Genomic DNA, 22607 nt, shown 5'->3' with positions numbered 1-22607 from the left:
ACTTTTGCAACAATTCTGAAATTAGTTTCAGAGCCAGTCAAGTGTAGCCTGCTGGGTTTTTGTCTCCCAACCAATTTAAGTGCGATGGTAGAGGAAGTGATAAAAAAAAAGAAAAAAGAAATGACAGATAGAAAGAAGCCTGTGTATTTTTCACAGCCACTGTACAGCAGCCATGGAACACTGTTACTTTCCCAGCCGCTGTTCAGTAAAACACTTCTAAAGCCTGAATCCCATAATAGGTGCATGTCAACACTTTCTCTTTTGCTTTTGGCCAAATGAAGGCAGTAGGGATTTTAGAGGCAACATGGGGGGACTCTCTGTCTCCCAAACACAGGCCTCAGCAGTGTTTCAAGCCATGTCACACTCAGGTACTCATAGTTGTTCTCACTTCTGCACCAATGTTGATAAGCTGTCAGAATCAATAGAGCCCAGGCCCCAATGATGAAAGCTGTCCAATTTTTTCCTTTTTTTCCCTGTATTTTTCGCTGTCTGCTTCTCCCTCTCCAGTTTTGTAGTTGAACATGAAACAGTTCTATTCTGGTCTTGTTTTTCTCACTCCATGTAGACTTTACCCAGGACCCATGACATCGCTCTTTTCCTTTTCGACATGTGCTCTAAAAGCGCTTTTGTGCGTCTTCGCTTTGATAAACAGACAGACTGTCTCTTAAATACCCCTTTAATGTGCAGTCTTTTGATATGTACCCAAAGCTACAGTAGCTAATTTCACAGACACTCAGAGACTTGTCTGTTGAGACAAGCTCGTCATCGTGATCCGCACCTAAATCCCCTCCTATGACCGGGCTCTAATAGAAAGCGTCTGTTTCCGTGCCATCGCTGTTGTTGGATTTCTGATGGAAATGCGTTCTGACACATACACAGGGTAAGCTTTGACGAGGGGAGGCAGTGGACTGAGCACAGCTTCTCCTCGGTGCCTCTGTTCGTGGACGGAGTCTTGGTGGAGGCTGGAGCCGAGAACCAAATAATGACGTAAGTCCAGAAACTCCAAAATTGGACAACTGACACGTTAAAAAAAGTGTTGTATCTCTGTCCTTTTAGGAGGCGTTGTGCACTGAGCGAAAAGTGAATGGTATTTTCTCTATTCTGTTGAGTCCATGAGGTTATTTTTTTACCAGCAGAAAAGCTATAGGACGACCTTTAAGGAAGGCAAACCAGGGCCAGGAGGTAATGGGTCTCGTAGGCTGTCAAACCTTTTTGGAAATTATGTCCCCTGAGTTGATCACTGAGAAATCACTTATTAATGGGACTGCTTGTCCTAAAAAAAATAAAAAAAAGAAATCTTCTGTTCTTCTTTATGATCAGTACTTTGTATTAATGAAAAACTGAAAAAAATAAAAAATAAAAAATAAAAAATACCTGAGACAATGAATTGAGAGAAAGAGACAAAGGGATTACAACATTCTTTGGTTTGGGGCCTGTCTGCCCAAGGCACAGGGAGGGCCTTCAGTGGTGATAACCTACAGTGAACAAAAATTGAGATAACTGGGTATCTGATTTAAGTATTAGTTTGATGTTCTCATGGATTGATTACTAACTGGGCAGAATCACAACATATGGACTAAAATGCCATTACTCAGTCTACACCTGCAACAGTCTGGACTTTCCCAGACTTTCACCTTGTGTTGTCTAGACAGAGATTATCTTAAATAGAATGAGTCTCATTAGGTGGCTTCAGATCTTAATTGAAAAGTCATGACTAAATGAGCCAGTCTTAGTTGAAAAAAGCATTTGACTATTATTCATGAAGAGTTTAAACTATCATCCGAACTACAGAGTAACATCCTGATTCAATTTTAGCAATTATACTTCATTCTATACATCATGGCTTATGACTCCCGAAAAGGTATTTCCTTCTCAGATTATCTAAAGTGAAGGTCTAAAGAGATGAACGAGATGATTAATGCAAGAGGAAAGATACACAGATTCTGAGTCATCCTTGTTAATCTTTGTTTTCTTTGCAAAATATTAGACTGTTGGACCTCTTCGGGTCTCAGATGATTAGCAAATGAAACAATGTGAGATGCCGACAGGGAAAATGTCTCTTTACTGAGTCTGCCAACAACTCATTCACATGTGAAACATGCCAAATGACAAGGGGCCCAAACTGTAAGGCTGCTTTTTGAATCAGGAGGCAACAAATAGATTAGGAACATAGAGGAGAAAAAGCACAATATTCCCATTTTGATATGTCGACCAATTAAGAAATTGTACTGACCATATGTAAATACTCTTGCATACAAGAACACTTTACAACCTGTTTGATGACCTGACTACTTGTTTTTTGCCATATCTGACTTAATATTAGCAATTTTGCCATGTTGACAGATCTCAGCAATGACTTTGTGTAGCATATTGTTATTTAAGTTTTATAAACCTGAATTATCATTTAACATACAATAATTTGTGCATGCTAACAATACTAACCATTTGTCTCTACAGCTTTTTTGGACACTTCAGCCACCGTTCTGAGTGGCAGCTCATCAAGATAGATTACAAGTCCATCTATAGCAGGAAATGCACTGAGGAAGACTATCAAACCTGGCACTTACATAACCAAGTAAGAAAAATAACACGTGCATGCATTTTTTTTACAGTTCAGGCCATACAAATGAATATCACTCACAGTGTGCTTATTTTGCCAACAGGGTGAGCCATGCGTGATGGGACAAAAACAAATTTACATGAAGCGCAGGCCTGGAAATTACTGCATGCTGGGAAAGGACTACTCCAGAATCCTCTCAGCGGAGTCCTGTATTTGCCGAGCTCATGATTTTGAATGGTAAGATGATGTGTGCCTTTATACAACAGCTCCTCTCTTGAGAATCGAATTGTTGAGAGGGATCATGTCTCTCTCATTGTCTGCTGAAGGAGAGCTTCATTACAGTTTGTTCTCTACCTGATGCCACACATGTAGAAGTGCTCTACAATGGAAGTGTTGCATCAGTCATTTTAGAATCTTTATTAACTGTGATGCCGTGGTTGGTATTGTTTTCACCTTGGTACAGTGAACCATGTTTAATGTTGTGCATTCTATGTATTGATTGAGGGAATATCTCAGTACATATATTACAATACTAATAGGTTAAATGTTGAAAAATGCAAGGATGGTTAGTCACCTTGATTAAATGGGACCAAAGTTGACCTGTTTTGCTAAACCCACTTTTTGCATGTCATGTGTTCCAAAGCACCATACACACAGGTAACATGGTCTCTAATTCAGTATTGTAGTGTTTCAGTTATTTTCTACTTGGCAGCAGTCAAATGTGGGTGTTAGGAGCAGTATCAGCGTGACTCAACAGATAATTTAGATAAACAGGAACTTGCCAATTTCAACCAGAACCACCACAATTGTGGTAAATTCGTAAATGAACAATGTTAAAGTGCCTGCACTCCACAGTTTGGGCGGAAAGAAATTTACCAGTTGAGGGATTTGACAGATTTGAGGACTCTTGTATCATCTACAAATTGTACTGCCTCATTTTTGTATGCGTGCATCCGAAACACAGGGGAGAATGTAGTCGCATTCAGAGACAGACTCTGACTTGACTTTGCTCTCCCCTGTGTTTCAACGTGACTACGCAAAGTACAAATAACATCAAGTAAGTGACGGAACTTGTGGATGTAAATTAATTTATTGCCCGAACCTTACCAAACTGCAACTGCTTTACAGAACAGTCCCTAAGTCATTATATGTCACTATATTTTGAATGTCTGTCAGCAAGCTTTATTTGAAAGATACTCATTATTACTGACGTTAAAGGGACAGGATGGTGGTTATACTTTGAAGCACATGGCCACTGACCAAGCTGCTGTATTAACCAGTTGGGAGTGAGAAGGTGTTTGTAAAACAAGGCAGTGTTGATCAAATATGAACAACGATCCCGTTCATTGTCCATGTCTTGCCTAAAATGTTTTCAGAAACACATTTTACTGTACTCTTTAGTAGTAATACCATATTGTGTTACCGGCTGCCGGCTGCCCTAATGTTTCCCTCTTTAAAACGGACTCAGGCCAAAACCAACCGGGTGTGGAGCAGTGCATTCTGCTTGTTGTACGTCTTCTACCTCTTCAGTTGAAGGGAATGCCACAGCCCTTTTTTTTTTCCCTTTTTCTCATGTAGGACTAATTTAAGAATATTAAACATCCATACACAAAAAAAGACAAAAAAACAAGCTCTGACTTCAGTGGCCATTTCTTATTTTTAGGTGCATCTACCAAGCTTCCATTAAGCATTTTGTTCAGTCTGTTCAGTCCCCTCAGATATCCTCTCTAGGTTGATTTAACTTGCTTATTGTAGCTACAAACACCTCAATCACTCATGTCAGCCTTATGACTTCATAAGCTGTATTCCTGTGGTGAAAAAACAGTACACATATTACAAAAGAACATCGATGCTTTCAGCTTTAACACTCTACTTTTAGACCACAATGTTCTTATGCTCCCTTTTCTTAATAGTTTTCTAATAACCACATTTGTTACCAAACCTGCTGAGTGGATACAGACATATTGTGAAGGAAATTATCTTGATGGATGTGCTCTTGCAGAAATACTGCAGAGGTGTGTTTTTAGCGGAGAAATGAACTGGGTTGCACTGGTACAGCAGCGCAGACAAACTATGAACTAAAGATAGTCGGATCTGTTAAAGAAAGAAAAAAAAGAACCTCCAATGCAAAGAAAAAATGTGTAAAGTGTGTGATTTAATTCTTAGATGGGTTGTGTAGTCTTGAATTAATTAACGGCGCAACAACTGAAGCGTTCAGCCTGGACAAGCGATCAGTTCTACACAAACACCACTTCCACTCTTCATAATGATAAGCCCCTTTGTATGCCATTGTATAGACTATGCATGTGTCTCATTAATTTACTCAATTTTCTTTGTTTTTTTCAAAAAATATGATAAATTTGGGATCGTTGTAACTAATTTGCTGCCTATGTCTGTCTCCTGCGTGCCTGCCTGCAAGCTTGCCATGCTTGTAATTCTGTTGAGATGATGTGGGGGGTGTAAATAGTTTCAATTTGTATGCAAATCCTAAATAGTTGTATTTTTTATCTTGTAATGACAGGGAACTGAAAGACAGCAATTCCCACATACAGCAGTTATGTAAATAGTGTTTGTAGAAGGTCAGAGAGTGAGTGCTAATTGGTTCCCATTGAACTACTGTGACATTAGTTTTATTTTCTTTCTGTGCCTGAGTATGATTTCTGCCAGTCAATCTTACCAAATTCTAGCACAAGGATTTAACAAATATCAGTGTGGAAAAAAAAAATAAAATTAAATCCACTAACATAATTGCGGTGTGAGGAGTCTGATCAGCTGAAGTGGTGCTGTGAAAGGTGGACTGAGCCTGGAAACAGCCGCCCCATTCACACTGCCTGCATTCACTCCCGAAACAGTGTGATCGAGGGCGTGTTGGTCTGACAGTCTGATAACTACACAGGTCCTTCATTTAACTCAATAAAGACAAATGTCCCACAAAGCAATGTTACATGACCAAACAACAGTAACGTAGTAACTGTAACTGTCTTTGGCAACTTATATGAGGAAAAAAATACCACAGATATATGTGGAGGAGCATCTGTCCTCCTGTCTGTCCTACCGACTCTTTGTAACATTTCTGCACGAAAAACAGCATTTGTCACCAACGAAAAACTTTAACTCACCGAGTGTTTGTGATGAAAAAAAAATCACTGCGACGGTCAGCCCTCCAGACCGAGACTTCAGTGAACTTTCCCCCAGAAAACAGCCTCCCTACCTTGAGTGATAGACAGCCTCCAGTTTACTGATGGTGATTATGTAACAAACAAGCCTCCATACTTATTGAGGACCAATGATGATGTAGCACTAGTCAAGTGCTGAAAGTTGATGCGGATGATCAGTCAGTAATTCTCTGATACCTCTTGATGTGAAAGAGAAAATAAGAAACGTTGGTTCATTTTTAGGGCCCTTCACAAATAATTGCTGAGGTTGAGGTAAACAAACTCATTTCAGGCTGGGCAATTTTAATTTGTCATAGATCTTGAAGGCATCCATTGCATTGCAAGAGCATTTGATAGCCATTGTAACACATACAGTGTGTTTATGAGCAAGTAAGACAGTGAAGAGATGTTAAAACACACCATGACAAATGGTTTTTCTACAGTTTCTCACTTGAATAAAAAAGATTTTACACTTTATTTTGAATAGAAATGATCCATACCAGTCTCATGTGCTTAGGCATCACGATTAGGAATCTTAATAAAGATTTGAAAATGAGGGAATATGTAGCCTGATTTTCTCCAATGTCAGAAAGCTTTTTTTTCTGCATAAGCTTATTAATTAACATATCTCAGCTAACAAAATGTACACAACACGACTTAAACAGAACAGTTGTGATATAATGGATTAATTTATCGAGCGATACAAGTGCCAATATTTAAATTACTAAGACCGGGCACAAAATTAGCAACAGCCACAAGTAAAATTCTGGTAAAATATGCATGTGTTTGGAAGATTTGCTACACGCAGCAGCAAAAAGAAACACAAAAACAATGGTAATTTATTGGATGGCTGATAAATTTGGACATCCTGTAGACAAAATAGTAGAAGACTAAGCGTTGTGTCAATTTCCTCATCAAACTCATGGTAAGAAAGCGAATAAGCATGTTTCCCAAAATGCTGACGTGTACCGTAGCAAAACTTCCCATGTGGTATATTGTTTGGCAGGGGTACAAAAAAATGATTTTAACACAAAGCTGCTGGTGTTGTTCAAGTGGATTTCTTCTAATGAGTCAAAGTTTCCTGAATGCTAAAACAGTAGCAAGCAAAGACAGGTGCAAGGTTGAACCTTGATCCTTTTCTGTGTGCACACATATCTTTGCGTCGCGCACCTTTGTGTAGACTCCTACTCTCAAGATATGCTTTCAACTCTTTTGTCAAGACATTGCTCTAACCTTCTGCAACCAATCTGCTTTGACAGCTTGTTAATGAATTGTTCACGGTGTGTAATCACAGAATAATACTGGACTAGTCAGTTACTGGCTTGTTAGTTTTGTTTATTGGTTCTGGCTGGTGATTAATTGATAAATCAATGTCATGGCTTTTATTAGAATAGGCACTTGTTTACCTTGTTTTGTTAAATGTAAATCATGTTGTGATTGGACACGCTAGCAGGCAAGTGAGAGTTAGTCATCCTTGTGTATGGTAACAAAAACCCTTCAAAGTGTTTCCGCACTCCGCTTCACACTGTCTTGGCACATTTGTCACCAGTGGTCTTAATCAATACATAATAATGATGTGTCTCTGTGCCAGACAGGCCTCTGGTCGCCAGTAATAATGATATAGATAAGTCAGGGATGTGTAACACGCTGTATAACAATATGTTCCTTTTCACATGCTGATATTGATCAGGTGCCGTGTGGATGTGCTTTGTTGTCCCACAGTGATTATGGATATGAGCGGCGTGGTGACGGGAACTGCCGGCCTGCCTTCTGGTTCAATCCCTCCACTGTCTCCAGAAGCTGCAGCCAGGGTCAAAACTACCTCAACAGCACTGGGTGAGGACTGTGTGATTGACAGAGAATTCATATCTCTACTCTGTGATGTTATATGCATTGATGTGCACTTTATGTGTGTGTTTTGGAGACTTTCTTTTGGATGCTAAAGCAGGGCTTTAAACCAGATACCAATCATGGATTTTTTGCATAACATGTCGACTTGAACAGTGTTAACATGGGTCTGCAAATCATTCATATATCTGATATTTAATTGGGAATCCAAAATCAGAAAAAGTAATACTGATTCTTTATTTCATCGTGTTTTTATGAATGTGACACAAAAATCACAAATAATGCTTTGTTTTTCATTCTTTTGAGTTTATTCAGATCAAAATATACGCCATTGGCCAAATTTGATTTTGATATTGGATTTGATTAATTTGTATGCCCTGAAAGTTGCTTATTAAAGTTATTTATTATGACTTTATTTATACTCACAGTAGGTCTGGCTCATGAACAGCTATTTTACAGCTATAGCTTTGTGGATAAGCACGCTGATCTCTGAGTCCCTTCTCTCTGTCTTATGCTGCTCCTCTCGGGGTCACTCATTATCGAGAGCCAGTTTTCGCTGTAACTGCAGAGTCTCGAGGCTTGTAAGGTGGAGCAGACGGCCCTGATGGTGCAGCAGTGGCAGGGCAACCCACCCTGCCATGTAGCCTGTCTGCTGTGCTGGCAGGACAACTGTCTTAAAATCTGCTGCATCAGCTCAGCCGCTTGCTGGTTGTTTTTAAAAATGCACCGTGTGAAATACAAAAGCACAACCCATTAACACCAGCGAACCACTGAACACACACTTAGAAATGAAAAATGAAAACAGAGATTTTTTGGTGGTCCTGGTCAACGACAAGCGGAACAACAAGAAATTAAATATCAGAATCAGATTTGATAATTCCCCTATTTTTGATCTGAGCAAGAGTTTTTGCATCACATTTTTGAAAAATAATGAAGTAACATTTTTTTTTTTTTTTTCATTTTCGGATTTTTCATTCTCAATCGATTATGAAATTAACAAATGATACATGGACCGTAACGGAATAGCCTCTGTGGTTCCCTCTATAGTCCCAGGTAACAGCATCAACTGGAGCATGTAAGAAGCTAAAAGTATTACATAGATATATTTTACTTCACTACATACATTTAACAACTACATTACTTTGATTTATACAGCCTACAAAATATATAATCAACTAATTGATTAAGACAATCAGGAATACTGATACTAAAATGAATACAATAAATACAGTGCATTATTGTATACAGTGCATAAGACCACGCATACCCACAAAGATGTTTGCCCTCAGTGGGGTTGATTAGACCCAATCAGCATGAAGCTGAGCAAAGTTTACTTAATTTCACTTGAGATAACCAAAACCAATGTACTAATGACATTGATGAAGTTATAACTTGTCCAACAAAGCTAACAGAAGAGTGAAAATAGGTGAATCAAAGCTAGTCTAAGAAAAGGTTTTCTCTCAACATGAGTGGAAATATCAGTGGAGCATTGGTGTTAAGGATCATTTCAACAGTTTCTAAAATCAGTAGTTCAAATGCTTCCTATAAGCCTATAAGTCAAAAAATTAACAATATTGTGAGGAAAAGATTGAAAATAATAATAATAATAATAATAATAATAATAATAATAATAATAATAATAATAATAATAATAATAATAATAATAATAATAATAAATCTTTCAGTATGTTGGCTCAGTAACTGAACACCCTGAAAGAGGACATTATGTCTCAATAATGAATAATACTTGATTTATTGTTTTCTTTTAATACTGAACAGGTACATTTTGAATCCAGGTCAGGTTCCTGTAACTGTAGCAAAACTATGTAACAGTTGTTAAATAGTGGCTACTTTGGTCACAAGTGGTGACTGTGGGATCATTTCAAAGTTAGTTATAATTTCCTCAAACACTCTTGACAATGCTCTAAAGGCACTGTCACGTTTATCTGTGCTATGCTAACAATGGCACTACTAAGACCAGATCCATGAAGTCAGCAAACTGCGTTATGTGGATAACACTGATACTAAACTACTCTGCCTGTGATTGTCTTACCCTTATATTCTTTTCTTAACCATAATGAATCGCAATCCACATGCTCAACTTGGTACTTGGATTGTTTTTTGTTTTTTTGTTTTTTGTTTTTTTTTTAAAATTGAATTGCTACCAAAGGTGCTAATCTGGTAAAAAGGGTCAGATGGCCATCATGAATTGAAAACACTGCTTAAGTGACATTTATTTATTTAGTTTACAAATAATTTAAACCGTTTCTTAAGCTATTTCACAATAATTGTCACTCAGCGAGGCACCACCCAATTGAATACCTTGTGATGAGTACTGAACATTTCAAATTACTTACCAATTGATCAGGCCGTACCTATTAGTGTCCAGGTCTACAACCACATCCCTGAAGTTAAAATAACTGTCACTACAGAACGCCATGCTGTTTTACTGTAGATACTCTCTTATTCTAATAGGATTTTTCTTTTCTGTGTCAGCAGGATGTGTTTCTGTGTTAGTTTTGAGGCTCCCCAGGGGACAGACACCTTAAAAAGCTTAATCACAGTGGGAGTGCTTTATTCACCACTGTTGCGATTAAGCTTTGCAAGGTGTCTCAGCCTCTGACACAGTTTGTGTTGTCAGTTGTCATCTAGTCTGTTTTTGCAATTGGGAAGCACAACAGATGTATTGCCACGCCATCTGCTGAGTGTAAACCGCACGCTCGTGTAACATCTAAGATTTCATTCAAAAACCAAAGGGATGTTGGTCTTCTTCAGATTGAACTACAAAAGAACAAAACATGACGAAGTTAAAGAACCACTCTGAATTTCATTTTTCCAAAGGTACCGTAAAGTGGTGTTGAACAATTGCACTAAAGGAGTTAAGGAAATGTACACAGCCAGAAAGCAGCAGTGCCCCAAAAGACCTCCTAAAGGACTCCTGCTGACCACCAAGGATGGCAAACTCACTGCCAATCTGGGCAGCAACGTGACCTTCCTGGTACATCTGGATGAGGTGAGAACACAACTAACATGGCTCCATCAGTAGTCTAGCTGAGGCAATAATTTAGTCTGTTAACTTTTGATTAAAGCTTCATTAACTGAGTTTGGGCCACCAGAGGGAACAAGAAACCATTTACAGACACATAGCAATGGTGAATAAGTTATTTTGGCTACTGAGTTATCCACAGTCCTCTATTGTTACATCCATCAGAGAAAATAGCATTTATCTTGAGACGTGTCTTGTCCAATGTTCACTCTCACTTTAGCTCCATTTTGATCTGCACCATCTCCTGAGGGAAATATCTGTCTGTTAAATACACCAAATACACTGTGCTCACCATATGGTTGCTTATTTTGTCTGATTACTGTTTGACACAGAGAAGTTAGCATAGTGTTGATTTAATGACAGTATTTGTGCTGAAGGTAGCTGCCTTCTGCATCCGGAAATGAAATTGATGAGAGTGGTGAGAGTGAACCAAATCAGTTAAGTTTTTGGCCTGTATAACTGAATGAGGTGAAAGAAGGTCTATTGTTCCGGTAATAATTCTCTGTGGGTTCATCCCTTTGATTTTTTTGCATCCTGCTGGGGAAGGGCCTGTCTGTGTGGAGTTCACATGTTCTCCCCATTCATTCTTATGTAGTACATTGTATGACACTTTGTATGATAAATGGGTTATAGTTGATTATTGTTTTTTTTTCATATTCAGTCAGGTAGACATCAGTACTTTTTTGGCTTGCATCTTATCTAGAGGGATAAGAGGGATTTTTCATTCTCTCTTGAGAATTTTTACGTCTCAAAAAGTCATCATCATATGCAATCTTGGGGTAATAAGCTACAAAAATAATGACAGTATTGTATTACTTTAAGCAGTGATATTTCAGTAATATTATTACAATTACTATTTCAAGTAATGGATTACCACCTGAAATTAAAGTTTAATCATACATTTTTAAAAAAAGAATTTATTAACATGATGGCACTATGGCCGGTGCACCACTAAAAAAAAAAAAAGAAAAAAAAATATATAACTTGAGTAACGTCATAGTCATGTGCAATCTATGTAGTGAGAAGCAGAGGGAATTCTTTACAGCAAGGAATAGAACAAGTTTTTCAGTATTCATAAATGATCAGACTTTGATCCTTTGTCTGCTGTCTCATGTCTGTGTCCAAGGCTATTTGAATGTGTGAAGCCAGATCTGTGCTGTGTATGAGAACTGTCATTGAGCTATGCAATTGCCCCCCACTGGATTTGTAATGAGCTGCAATACACTTGAGCTTCTGAGCTTTGATTACCTGCTATGAAACAGTATCAACCTCAGATATTGCAAGTAGTGTAATCAGTTACAAATTATTGTGCACAAACAGTATCATTGTAATATAACATATTACCTCCAAATTTCCCGATATAATCCAATACAATTTGGAGGTAACTTTCCAACACTGATCATATGTGGGGTCACCCAGGGCTCACTACTAGATCCTCTGTTTCATGTTGGCTCTAGGTCACATAACTCAGAAACAAAGAATATGATGTCATTATTCCACTGAATAAACTTGATTATCCTTGTCTCCTGCGTCCATAAACCCTGTTAAATCACTGGTTGAATGCATCATAAATAGAATCAATTAGATGTCCCCAATGTCCTGCCCAAGCAAAAACAAACATCAAAATGATTGCCAAATGTGCGAGTGTTTTCACTCTGCTAAAAGCAAAACATATTTATTATTGTAAGTATAAGGACACATGAAACAAAAGTCAGTGTGTCTGTTACTGCACAGCAATAGATGAGACCAAAGGTCTCTTAAGGTGGTTAATGGTGTCTATAAAACCTTGTAAGATTTAGTTTACAGAACCCTGAAGCACAAATGCTAAAGTTTGAGTGAGTCTGCTTGTTCCTTGGAAAGCTTCTTTTCTAAAAAACTCTCTGAAGTTTAATAGAGTAAAATGGCTCCATATCACCCACGCAATGCAAAAGCTCTGAGCCAGAGGCAGAAGTGAAGCCCTCACCGGAGACCCTGTTAGTCAGTGAGAGGCTCTGTGTTCAGAGCCAGGCACGCCAGGCTACCTCATCACTAGGAAACTGCCTCACATGTTAGTCGGGCAAAATATAGTCTGTCGATAATGGCTGCCGGCTTTTGGGCATTAACTACAGGAGTGTTTTCCTGCCACTGCAACAGCTCAAGGTAAATGTGTGTCTCCCAGGTCTTTTCCAGGCCCAGCTGTCATATTACTGTGTGATAAGATAAAAAATCGAGGCCTGTGTCTTTCATTACGTGGGATTGTTTGATGGAAAGGGGGGTGACAGAGAAAGGAAAAAGGGGTAAAGAATCCTTGTGGCATCAGCTCTATTTGAGGAAATTCTCAAGATGAATTCACAGTTTCATTTATATTCATGAAGCCGGCAATGGCTGTATTTCTCCGGGAGAGCAAATGCCCTTAAATATTTAATGGATAGAGGACTCACATTCACATTTAAAGATAAGGAAGAAATCTAAAAATAGATGGACACTTGTTTTGGGATGATATGCGTGACCTCATAGTTCATTTTCCTGATCAGAACTGGTTTCGTGTTTGTTTCGAAATCCGTTATGCAACACTTCAATTACATCTACAGCTGGGCCTGGTTAAAGCAAGTAACTTTTCAGTTACTGTTTGGTGGAGAAGGGATTGGCTTGTGCCTGAATGACACCAAGCAAATCTCAAACAAGTCATGAAGATATTGAAAGAGAGGAGCCATGGGGAATTTGAGACACTTTGATATTCACTTTAATTTCTGTCTGCCACTTAAAATGGTTCTTGTTTAGATCATACGGTGTATATCAGTTTGGTGGAGGGAGGAGAATTCATAAGGGCATATTGCATTGAGAGGTTTTTCATGCAGAGGCTTAATATTTAGTGCATCTTGTTTAAATGGAATGTCATCGCACCACATAAGCACAACTCTCCACTAGACTCTCCCAGGAGGCTAGGAAAAAAACTGGCACTTGAGTCTGGCGCTGCATCCAAATGCACATATGCAGCCATAAATGCAAAAAAAAAAAAAACCATCAACAAATTAACAAGGCCTTTTGGCAATTTGTATTGCCCTTTAGGAATGTGATGTTTTTATGATAACCTGAAGAAGAGTTTACATTCTACATTCACATAAAATTAACGTATGTTGCCTTTTTGTAGGCTGATATTCAGATTTACAAATATTTGAAATACATGAAATCAAGTTAGCCCCCTCATCAGGTCAACAGAAAATCAGTTTAAATGGAGGATATTTTAGCAAAAGAACATCCATCACGTCCTCTCCAGATCTGACTTGTCCGAGACATCTCACGAATGCTCGATCGGATTGGGATCTGGAATTTGGAGACCAGGTTGACGTCTTGAGCTCTTTGTCATGTCCTCGGGCCATTTCTGAGCAGTTTTTTTTGCAACATTCACATGCTGGGGGGGAACTGCCATTGGGGAGTGAACAATGTACTTGTACAAATATCCCCATTGATATTTACTGGGTCAAACTGACTTGTAACATATCTAGCTTTTCAGATGAATACAGTAATAATGTACATTCTTTGTACTTTATATTCATACAACAATAATAGATGACATAAGTGATTTGGCATTATCAATGACACAGACCAGAAGCAGAGCACCATTTTTTGTTTGGGGAAAAAAAAAAAAGACTCATGACCAAAGTATTTCTGAAAAGTCCTGGCTAAGGCCCTGCATTTTGCCAAAATAAAGGCTCGAAAAACTTCACACTGTGTGCAGATCCCATGTTGTTTCATTTTTAAATCAACAAGTGCGTCTGATTGAAACAGAAGGTGACACAGAGTGAGCACTGACTTCCTGCCTGTGGATAAACTGGCTTCCCTCTTGCTTCAGTGTAGTCATTAATCAGATTTGGCTTCACTTTTGCTGGCAATGCTCAAACAACTAAAGCACTGCCAGCTCCGAGCTCGAGTCGGAGACACTGGTGAGAGCATGCTTCGTTTTTGTACTTTCGTCAAAGAGGAACATTTCTGCTAAAAAATTCAGGAGATCTTTCAGCCGTTATTTTAAGGTTTTATTACAGCTTTTTAATTGTGCCCTTAAGGTGTTGAAACTTGAAAACATGCATGTATAACTTTTCATTTATTTTTTGTCTTAAAGTGTTCAGCTTGATATAGATTTGTTATTCCAGTTCCTATTCCCTGTCTGTGGACACACATAGCACCCCAACTTTTAATTCTCACCAAATGGGTTACAGGTTCAAAAGACGCAGGCGGCTGTTCCTTCTTGGTTAATATAGAGTCCCTCTGATCTGCCTGACAATTGTTTTGTCAGCCTGAATTTTTATCAGCCACTTCTCTGTTTCACACTCTCGTCACATTTGGGAGAAAATGTTCTACAGATGTTCTTGCTCATGTTATCTTTTTTGTGAAAATGTATTTCTGCCCCAGTGGGAAAGCTAGATGGAATCTCCTGCCGAGATCGAACATGACAGACACAGCTACTGAGGATCCCTATCCAAAATATGCACTGCAGCGTTCATTTTCAAACACAGTACAGCCACGTTTTTAGATGTCTGGCTATCAGCAAAAATTAGTTGATGGGAGAAACATGAAGAGTAAACATTGCTGTCACTGCCTCTAAGTAATCATTCTTGTCACATGAATAAACTCAACAGAGGAGTCAGAAGACAGAAAGTTAGGAGTCTGATTCAAACCCTATGCCATTACAAAACACTATATCCTGGAGAGATTGAGTACATTTTGGTCAAATTTTAGATATGAGCAATTATGAGCTACATTGCACTCTGGCACTGTTTTGGTGCTGGAGCCCTGATAATCCTTCAGATTTCAAGTGTGTCCTCGTACTGGTCAGTGCTGTGGTCCCACTAATTACTTCAGTTTCAATAGGGTCTTTGCATCAGTTGGTGCTCAGGCCCTTATAAATTGAAATAGCAGAGGGAAACAAAAAAGTTATTTGCTTTTCTTGGACACATGTACGTTGACAAGACACCAAAGGTACAGTTGCAGCAAACAGTTCAGTTAATTTCATTACAATATTAGAAGTAATGTTGCAGCTCAGCCTTAAACTAAATATTCTGCCTTCTCCCTGAAACTTCAGTGAAAGTTTCCCCTACCCAGGCACAGCAGTTTCTCATGATCACCCAGCCAGAATAAGATCAGCATAAATGAAGGACATCTTTGCAAAAGAACATCCCTCACATCCTCTTAGACGGGACGGCATAACAAAAAATGAACCTCATTCTCAATTTCAAATGGATCATGTAACTGAATTTGCCAGTTTCAGGGGCTTATGGTAATATTGCTGCATATATCTTTTTTTTTTTTTGTTTTTTTTTTTAATTTTAATTATATTTTGCAGAAGATGCTACACTGAAACAACTCTTTCTGTGACGATAACTTTGTAATTTTGCCCATGGCATATCAACAATATTAACACACCATTTGTCTCTGTACATGAGACACAGAAAACAAAACGATGACCAAAGGAGCTTGAATGGCTTATTAGATCTGAGAGGAAGTGTGGACTTGGATGACAATTTACATTCACATCGCATGTTGTCCTTTGATTTATCGTTGATATAAAACAAAGGCATTTTACACCTGATGGTTTACCTTGATTTCATAGATATCTGTTTTACCTCTCACATTAAAAGCTGCTGATCATAGGAAAAGTCCACAGTTTCTAATTGTACAGTTAACACAGTGTTCCAGGGTATAGATTAAACCAAACTGCCAACCTAGAATACAGACTCTGTCTGTCTGCTGGGGAAATTACTTTACAGAATTATTCACAGCAGCAGGGCCTTACGCTGTCACCCTTCACGTTGACAGTGTGGTTTCAGGTTTGACACGTACCTGAACAAATGCTGGACCTGTGTCTCCAAACCCTTGTCACTCCATACAACGGTGCTTTCATTGCCAACCGGCACTGATGTCCCAGCCTCAAGGCTCCAGCCATGATGTGTTTGGCTCTGTTCAGCCCTGGGATATACACGCACACAAAGAGTGACATTTAGAGAGACGGGCCAGCATCAGTCTCATGCAGATTAGTGAATCCCATTGTGGCTGATATAGAGAGCAAGCATGAACACAGAATGGACAGCAGACACAGAGAAGAGCTGAGTGACACCGGCGCCACCAAGCCTGCGTGTTGTTTGGAGGCCAGCTCATTACAGCTCTTAACAATGGCCGCACTGTCAAACCATGTTCTTAGCTGTTCTCTATTCTCTCCAGACACTTTTTTTTTTCCGAGATATCATTTTTCAGGCAAAGGGACGTGAAATATCCCCAGACGACTTGACCAGACCTCCCGTGCTTTCACGCACCGAAGCGCAAACAAAGAGGGGACTCAGGTAGCGAGGGATGGAAAGAGCAAAAGAGCAGGAAAGCGAGGAAAAAAACAAAAAAAAACAACAATCGCTGTATTTATTTGGTTTTCATTGTGCATTTTGGTGAAGCTCGCATGCTAATGTAGTGTTACAAATGACGATCCCAGCAGCATTGCGCTACAATGTGCCAAGGGGAGCCGGGGAGTTTGCCTCCACGGGCCTTGGGGGGGGCGATGAGAGCAGATTGGGTCGCTGTGGCAGCTGGAGCAACCAACACTCGCGCTGTGTGCTGATCCTCGGATAGAGCCAGATGTGGTTCCCACAGGAGACTGTGCAGGAAGCTGAAAACTCACACACCATGCAAAGGCAAACATGGTGGGATGGTGTGCAAATACACAGACGCATACTTACGATCCTCTACCCTCCTCTTTCCAGCACACAAATACAGCAGTCCCAACACCTGACATCACTGATGACATTAAGTAATAAAATAACGTTGTCAATAGCGATTTGAGGCGAGAAGATACTAACTGACTAGCATCTACATCATTAACACCAAACGTGTGATAATTATTTTATGCACAAATTAATTTCTAAATAAATCGGCTGTTTGCAAGGACTCCTTGAAAAAAAGTGTCATGATTTCTCTCTGATTTATTCAACTGTTTGTTATGGATAAGCATTTGTGCCAAGTTTGAGCAAGTAAATATATTTAGTGATTATAATTATATACAGAAAATATAAACTTTGATGGAAGTGAACCTGCATTTGCAAAGAGCAAACACACCAGCAACACACGTGAAGAATCACACCAATCAACTATAAAAATACTTCGTATCAACTTCTTACATGATACAAATCTGAATGTTGTGTTAACTGTGTATAGATGTGGCAGAATATCTGCAGCATACTTTGGACGTGGCTTTTAGTTGTGTGTTTCAACCTTGAAATTTTACAACCAAATTCATTCTGAGGTAGAGCTGAGTGATCCAGTGTTGCCTGTTCAACCCTCAGGCCTTTTTCATACTGCCACACAGCACCTCCCCTGCTCCAGTCATTGGCATCAGGGAGGGGCAGCAGAGTGGAAGCAGTTTAACACTGCAGCAGTAGCACTGAGAAGTGGTTGCCCCCCCACTTGAACAGGCACAGGTTTTGATCTGCTGCTCAGAGTTCATTGTGCTGAACATTATCACAGGAATAGCAGTCATTGTGGGTCAAAGGTCAAACATCAACGCGCTGACTGGAAGCTTTACCACCCAGCACAAGCTACATGAATGCACATGAAAACTCAGATTACATGCATTTTGATTTTATATGATAAAACTTCCAGGATTGACATTTTTTTTGAAGAACAAAAAACAAACAAACAAAAAAACCCAGTTATGATTGAACGTTAAAATTGAGGAATCGATGATTGAAGCTTATTTTCAAGGGGAATTATTTACAAAATCAGAGAAATATTTTTTTCCTCACATTATTGTACTTATCATCCTTACAGGGGAGAATGGGGTAATTTGAGAAACGTTTACATTTGATTACTTAAATTAAGTGTATTTGTTTTCAATCATGAGAACCTCAGGTTGTTGCATATGACCAGGGGCCAGTCTGGAGATAACAGCCATTGTTTAATTCAGAGATAACTTTGAATTTGCTATAATGATAAACATTTCATACTTTTGAGTAAACCCTTGTCTGAGCTTTTGTAAACATGCTAACGTATATGCTGACTTTTATGTGTTGGCTACAGAGAGAATGTAGGCCTAAATGTGCTCTTGTGAACATCATCGTTTTGTGTAGCTTAAACTTAACAGTCAACAGGTAAATATTTCTAACATCAGCAGTACGTGTGTGTGTGTGTGTGTGTGTGTGTGTGTGTGTGTGTGTGTGTGTGTGTGTGTGTGTGTGTGTGTGTGTGTGTTCGTAACCATTTGCCCAACATCACTGGCACATTTCACTACCCCATTTTTAAAAAAAGTTTATAATCTTGTCTTGTAGCTTTGTAGCTTACACTAAATGACATTAACATGCGATAATTTCTAAAAGATATTGATTTAATTTAAGATACGGGACTGATGACTTTAAAAAAACACAACAAATTTACTCAGCATGATAACATTCATTCATTGCTTTGGTTTTGCTCTGGCTTATCCACTCTGTGTGCTTCAGTCCAACATGAATTAAGTAATGTGAAGTGTGCGTCCTTGATTTGTGGTCACATGACTGCTTTTGTTTAAGCTTGATAAAGCCTTGCTCTGGCTCGACCTACACCATTCTCCCTATACAGAGATTTGCATGCTAGTGTACATGTGGGAGAAAAAAAAAAATGTTGTGGGCTTCTCGATGGGCTGTGCCAATGTTTTGACGCCTACAGAAGCTCCTGCCTGTCATTGCAGTCATGGACTGCAGTGGCAGCAGACACTTTTAAAACACTTGGGTTGCCGGTGAAACGCTCCTGCTGGTAGGCGGTTGTCAGGCTGGTTAACATGTGGTGGTGTGAAAGACCTTTAGTGGTATAGTGCAGAGTGGTCAAGAGTACTTTTTAAATAAAACTGATTTCCCTGTGGTAATTGAAGCCCACGTGAATTTGCATCATGTTTATGTTGCAGGGTGTTTTTCTTTTCTTTTTCCTCAACCTACAAAGATTTTTTTTTTTTTTTTTTTTACAAACAGGTGATAATGTGTACATATTATTGTACTTTAAGTCTAGGGAGTTCCAGCAGAATGTGGACATGTGTTGAATATTTTTAAAAAAGCCACTAGTCAGTGCAGTCAATAAGTGAAGTCTGTCTTATTTCATTTTTATCATATGAATTGAGGTCATGAATCAGGAGGTGTTTCCTACTCTTATCAAGCTCCATGCATCAGGTAGTTTGGACTTATTCGCTCAAGGTGGTTTGGTTTAATTAGATAGAATTTCCTTTTCTTATATTTTGGTCAATTTATTGCCAAATATTTCAACTGAATGAAATTTCTAGTGACCTCACAACAGAGACTTTTTGAAGCCCTCTTAAATAGGTGCTGCAACAATTCTCTGATCATGTCAATGTAGATCATCAAGCTCTCAAAATTCCCCAAGAAGCCTTTCATATATTCAATTTCAGCACAAAATGTTATTTTTATATGATAAAGATAATCTGTACTGAGGCAAATCAATGGCAGATTCTATAGAAAATTGGAATGTAACCCATTTTCCTGATTGATAAATTTGTCTTTTAACAAAACTTTACTGTCATTAAATCTGCCAGAGCTGATTTGTTTGGCTACTTGGGACCAGAAGAAACAGGCTGTGAACACAACATTGACATTACCAACCTTATTTGGTGAACTAGGAAGGCATTGCTTATTTAAACATCCAGCAGTTATGGAGCAACACATACATCATTTTGAAGTTCCATTAACATAATATATTGCTAATATAAAGCAATCCAATAATCACTGACTCTCAGCTCTGTTTGTGGATTACACCGACTCTGAGGGAAATGTCCGGCTCATTAGCTGCCAAAAGCTCCACGATGTTTACTTTTGTCAATGTAACTCCACTCACATTACACATTGCCATTTGATACAATGGATTCATGAGCAAATATTGGCTATAGCTGCTTTAAGCACAGACATAAATGAGTGCCTCCTAAAACAGCAGTTGCTTTTAAACAGGGATGTTTTGTATGTTGTCAGTATGTTTTTTTTTATTTTGCTACCTTTATTAATATTTTGGGTGCTGTGTAGTAATATTTGGATTGTTGTTTTATTTAGACATATTTGTATTCACAAGAGTTTGAGCCAAAGACTGAGACTTGATCCAGTTTCAGAAAAAAAAATATTGTTCAGAATGTTTATATCTATATAGGAATGTGGTATTCTCTGTCTTATGTAGATGTTTTGTCCTTATCCCCCATATATGTCAATAAGCTCTGTTTACTTCTGCCCATATGTCAGTGTCATCCAACCAGTCATTGTTCCGGACTACATATGGAGGACACTGTTGTGTTCAGCATCCTTTACTGTTCTGCTTGGTTTCCTCTCTGTATGGTTACCACTCCATTAGCCACCTGATGATTGTGTTTGGCCCTTCTCTGGTGGTGAGGGTGGTATCAGGTGAAAAAGTGATGTCAGTGAGTGGATAGTGTTTATCTGTAGCTGACTGAAGTCCCACTGTGCCGTTTCAGGGTGACTCCTTGCAGACTAACATCCAGCTGGATTTTGGTGACGGCACAGCCGTGTCCTACTCCAACCTGAGCTGGACTGAGGAGGGGATCAAACACATCTACAAGTCCGCTGGGATATTCCGTGTCACAGCGCTGGCAGAGAACACGCTGGGTTATGATACCACCACACTCTTCCTGCATGTCACATGTAAGTTCTGCTGCTAAACACAGTCCAGGTGAGAGAAGAGACGAGATGACCAAATAGTTGATACACGCTTCTGAGTCTCCTTTATTATGTGAGCTCAAAGCAAGTCAGCAGTCTGAAATGGATACCAGCACTACCTGAGGCTGAAATAGGTGTATTACGTTGTATTAAAAATAGCTAACTTATATCTCCATGTACTGTGTATGCTGTAACTGCTAAAAAAAAAAACAGATTGTTTTCAATAGCTTTACCTTTTTAGTATTATTATTCATTCACATATCGCTGATTGGCAGAGAGAGAACAAGAGCGACTCTCTGCATTATGTACTGTAGGATTTGTGTATGAAGTGTCTGTATTGTCATTGCGCTGCATTTTTAACAACACATCTGTTGCCCGCAAACCAGGTGCCATCATACCATAACACAACACGTTGCAACCACAAAGTCACAGCGATGCATGAGTTCACCTCACACACAAGCAAGCATAGAAAGCCTCACTTCTCCTGAACAGACAACCCTGTCTCACACACATGCAGCACAAAGCTGTATCTCACAGGTGGCACTGCAGTAATTACATTCATCACACAGACAGACGTCTGTGCAGGTCGTGCGACGTATATGTCCCTATGCACAGCCCTAAATAAACAGGTAATGTTGTTGCAGCATTTGTGAGCGACTGGATCTGGGTTTGAACACAGAGGGACTGTGTGAGAGAGATGCAAACTGGCATCGGTTTATGTCAGCAATTGGTTGTGTAATACATCAAACCGCATTGATATAAATGTATTGTCTTATCCTATGTCTTGTTTAAAAAATAGATGCACCTTGAAAAGTCGATAGCACCCAGCCCCACAGTGAGGGTACGTGACATAACAGAAATATTTCACGGTTTAAAAGCCAATACAGTTCAACAGCACCACAAACTGCAGCCTCCAAAGTGATCTCACAGTCGAAACAACAACTCTTTAAAACGGCTTCAATATTAACTGAGTCATCATGAAGGGAGGAATTATTACATGTGGGTTTTTTTATTGTTTTTTTTTCAGTTTTGTTTTTTTCTCAGTTGGGTTCCCAACCTCCAGTTTAATTAAAATGCATTGTGCAGTTTTAAGATTATTTGAGCTAAAACAAGCTAAATCAGCTGTATGTTCTTACATTTGCAATATTCGTATATTATCTGTTGCCTAGCTCCAGGTGCTAAAATATACTCAACTGAATTACAGCCACACTGTTGATCCATGTTAAACCCATCTGAGGTGAACTGCACTGACCTATACACAGGATTATGTAACACAGCAGCTGTGATAAATACAAACAACTTTTTGGAGAAAGGTCATAACAAACTTGCTTATGCAAGGT

At 39.0% G+C, this 22607-nt stretch overlaps 1 protein-coding gene across 1 annotated transcript in view; it reads left to right on the top strand.

The window, feature by feature from the left end:
* sorcs3 (sortilin related VPS10 domain containing receptor 3) overlaps positions 1-22607 on the top strand; it is a 238433-nt gene that overhangs the window by 189961 nt on the left and 25865 nt on the right. The window contains exons 14-19 of the mRNA XM_037115465.1: positions 880-987; positions 2458-2575; positions 2664-2797; positions 7438-7551; positions 10405-10576; positions 21066-21252. Coding sequence (XP_036971360.1) covers positions 880-987; positions 2458-2575; positions 2664-2797; positions 7438-7551; positions 10405-10576; positions 21066-21252 — 833 coding nt within the window. The remainder of the gene's footprint in view (positions 1-879; positions 988-2457; positions 2576-2663; positions 2798-7437; positions 7552-10404; positions 10577-21065; positions 21253-22607) is intronic.

The sequence above is a fragment of the Acanthopagrus latus genome, chromosome 1 (assembly GCF_904848185.1).
Source record: "Acanthopagrus latus isolate v.2019 chromosome 1, fAcaLat1.1, whole genome shotgun sequence".
Classification (NCBI taxonomy): Eukaryota; Metazoa; Chordata; class Actinopteri; order Spariformes; family Sparidae; genus Acanthopagrus; species Acanthopagrus latus.
Note: the sequence above shows the minus strand (reverse complement) of the source record. Positions and strands in the feature narration are given on the sequence as shown.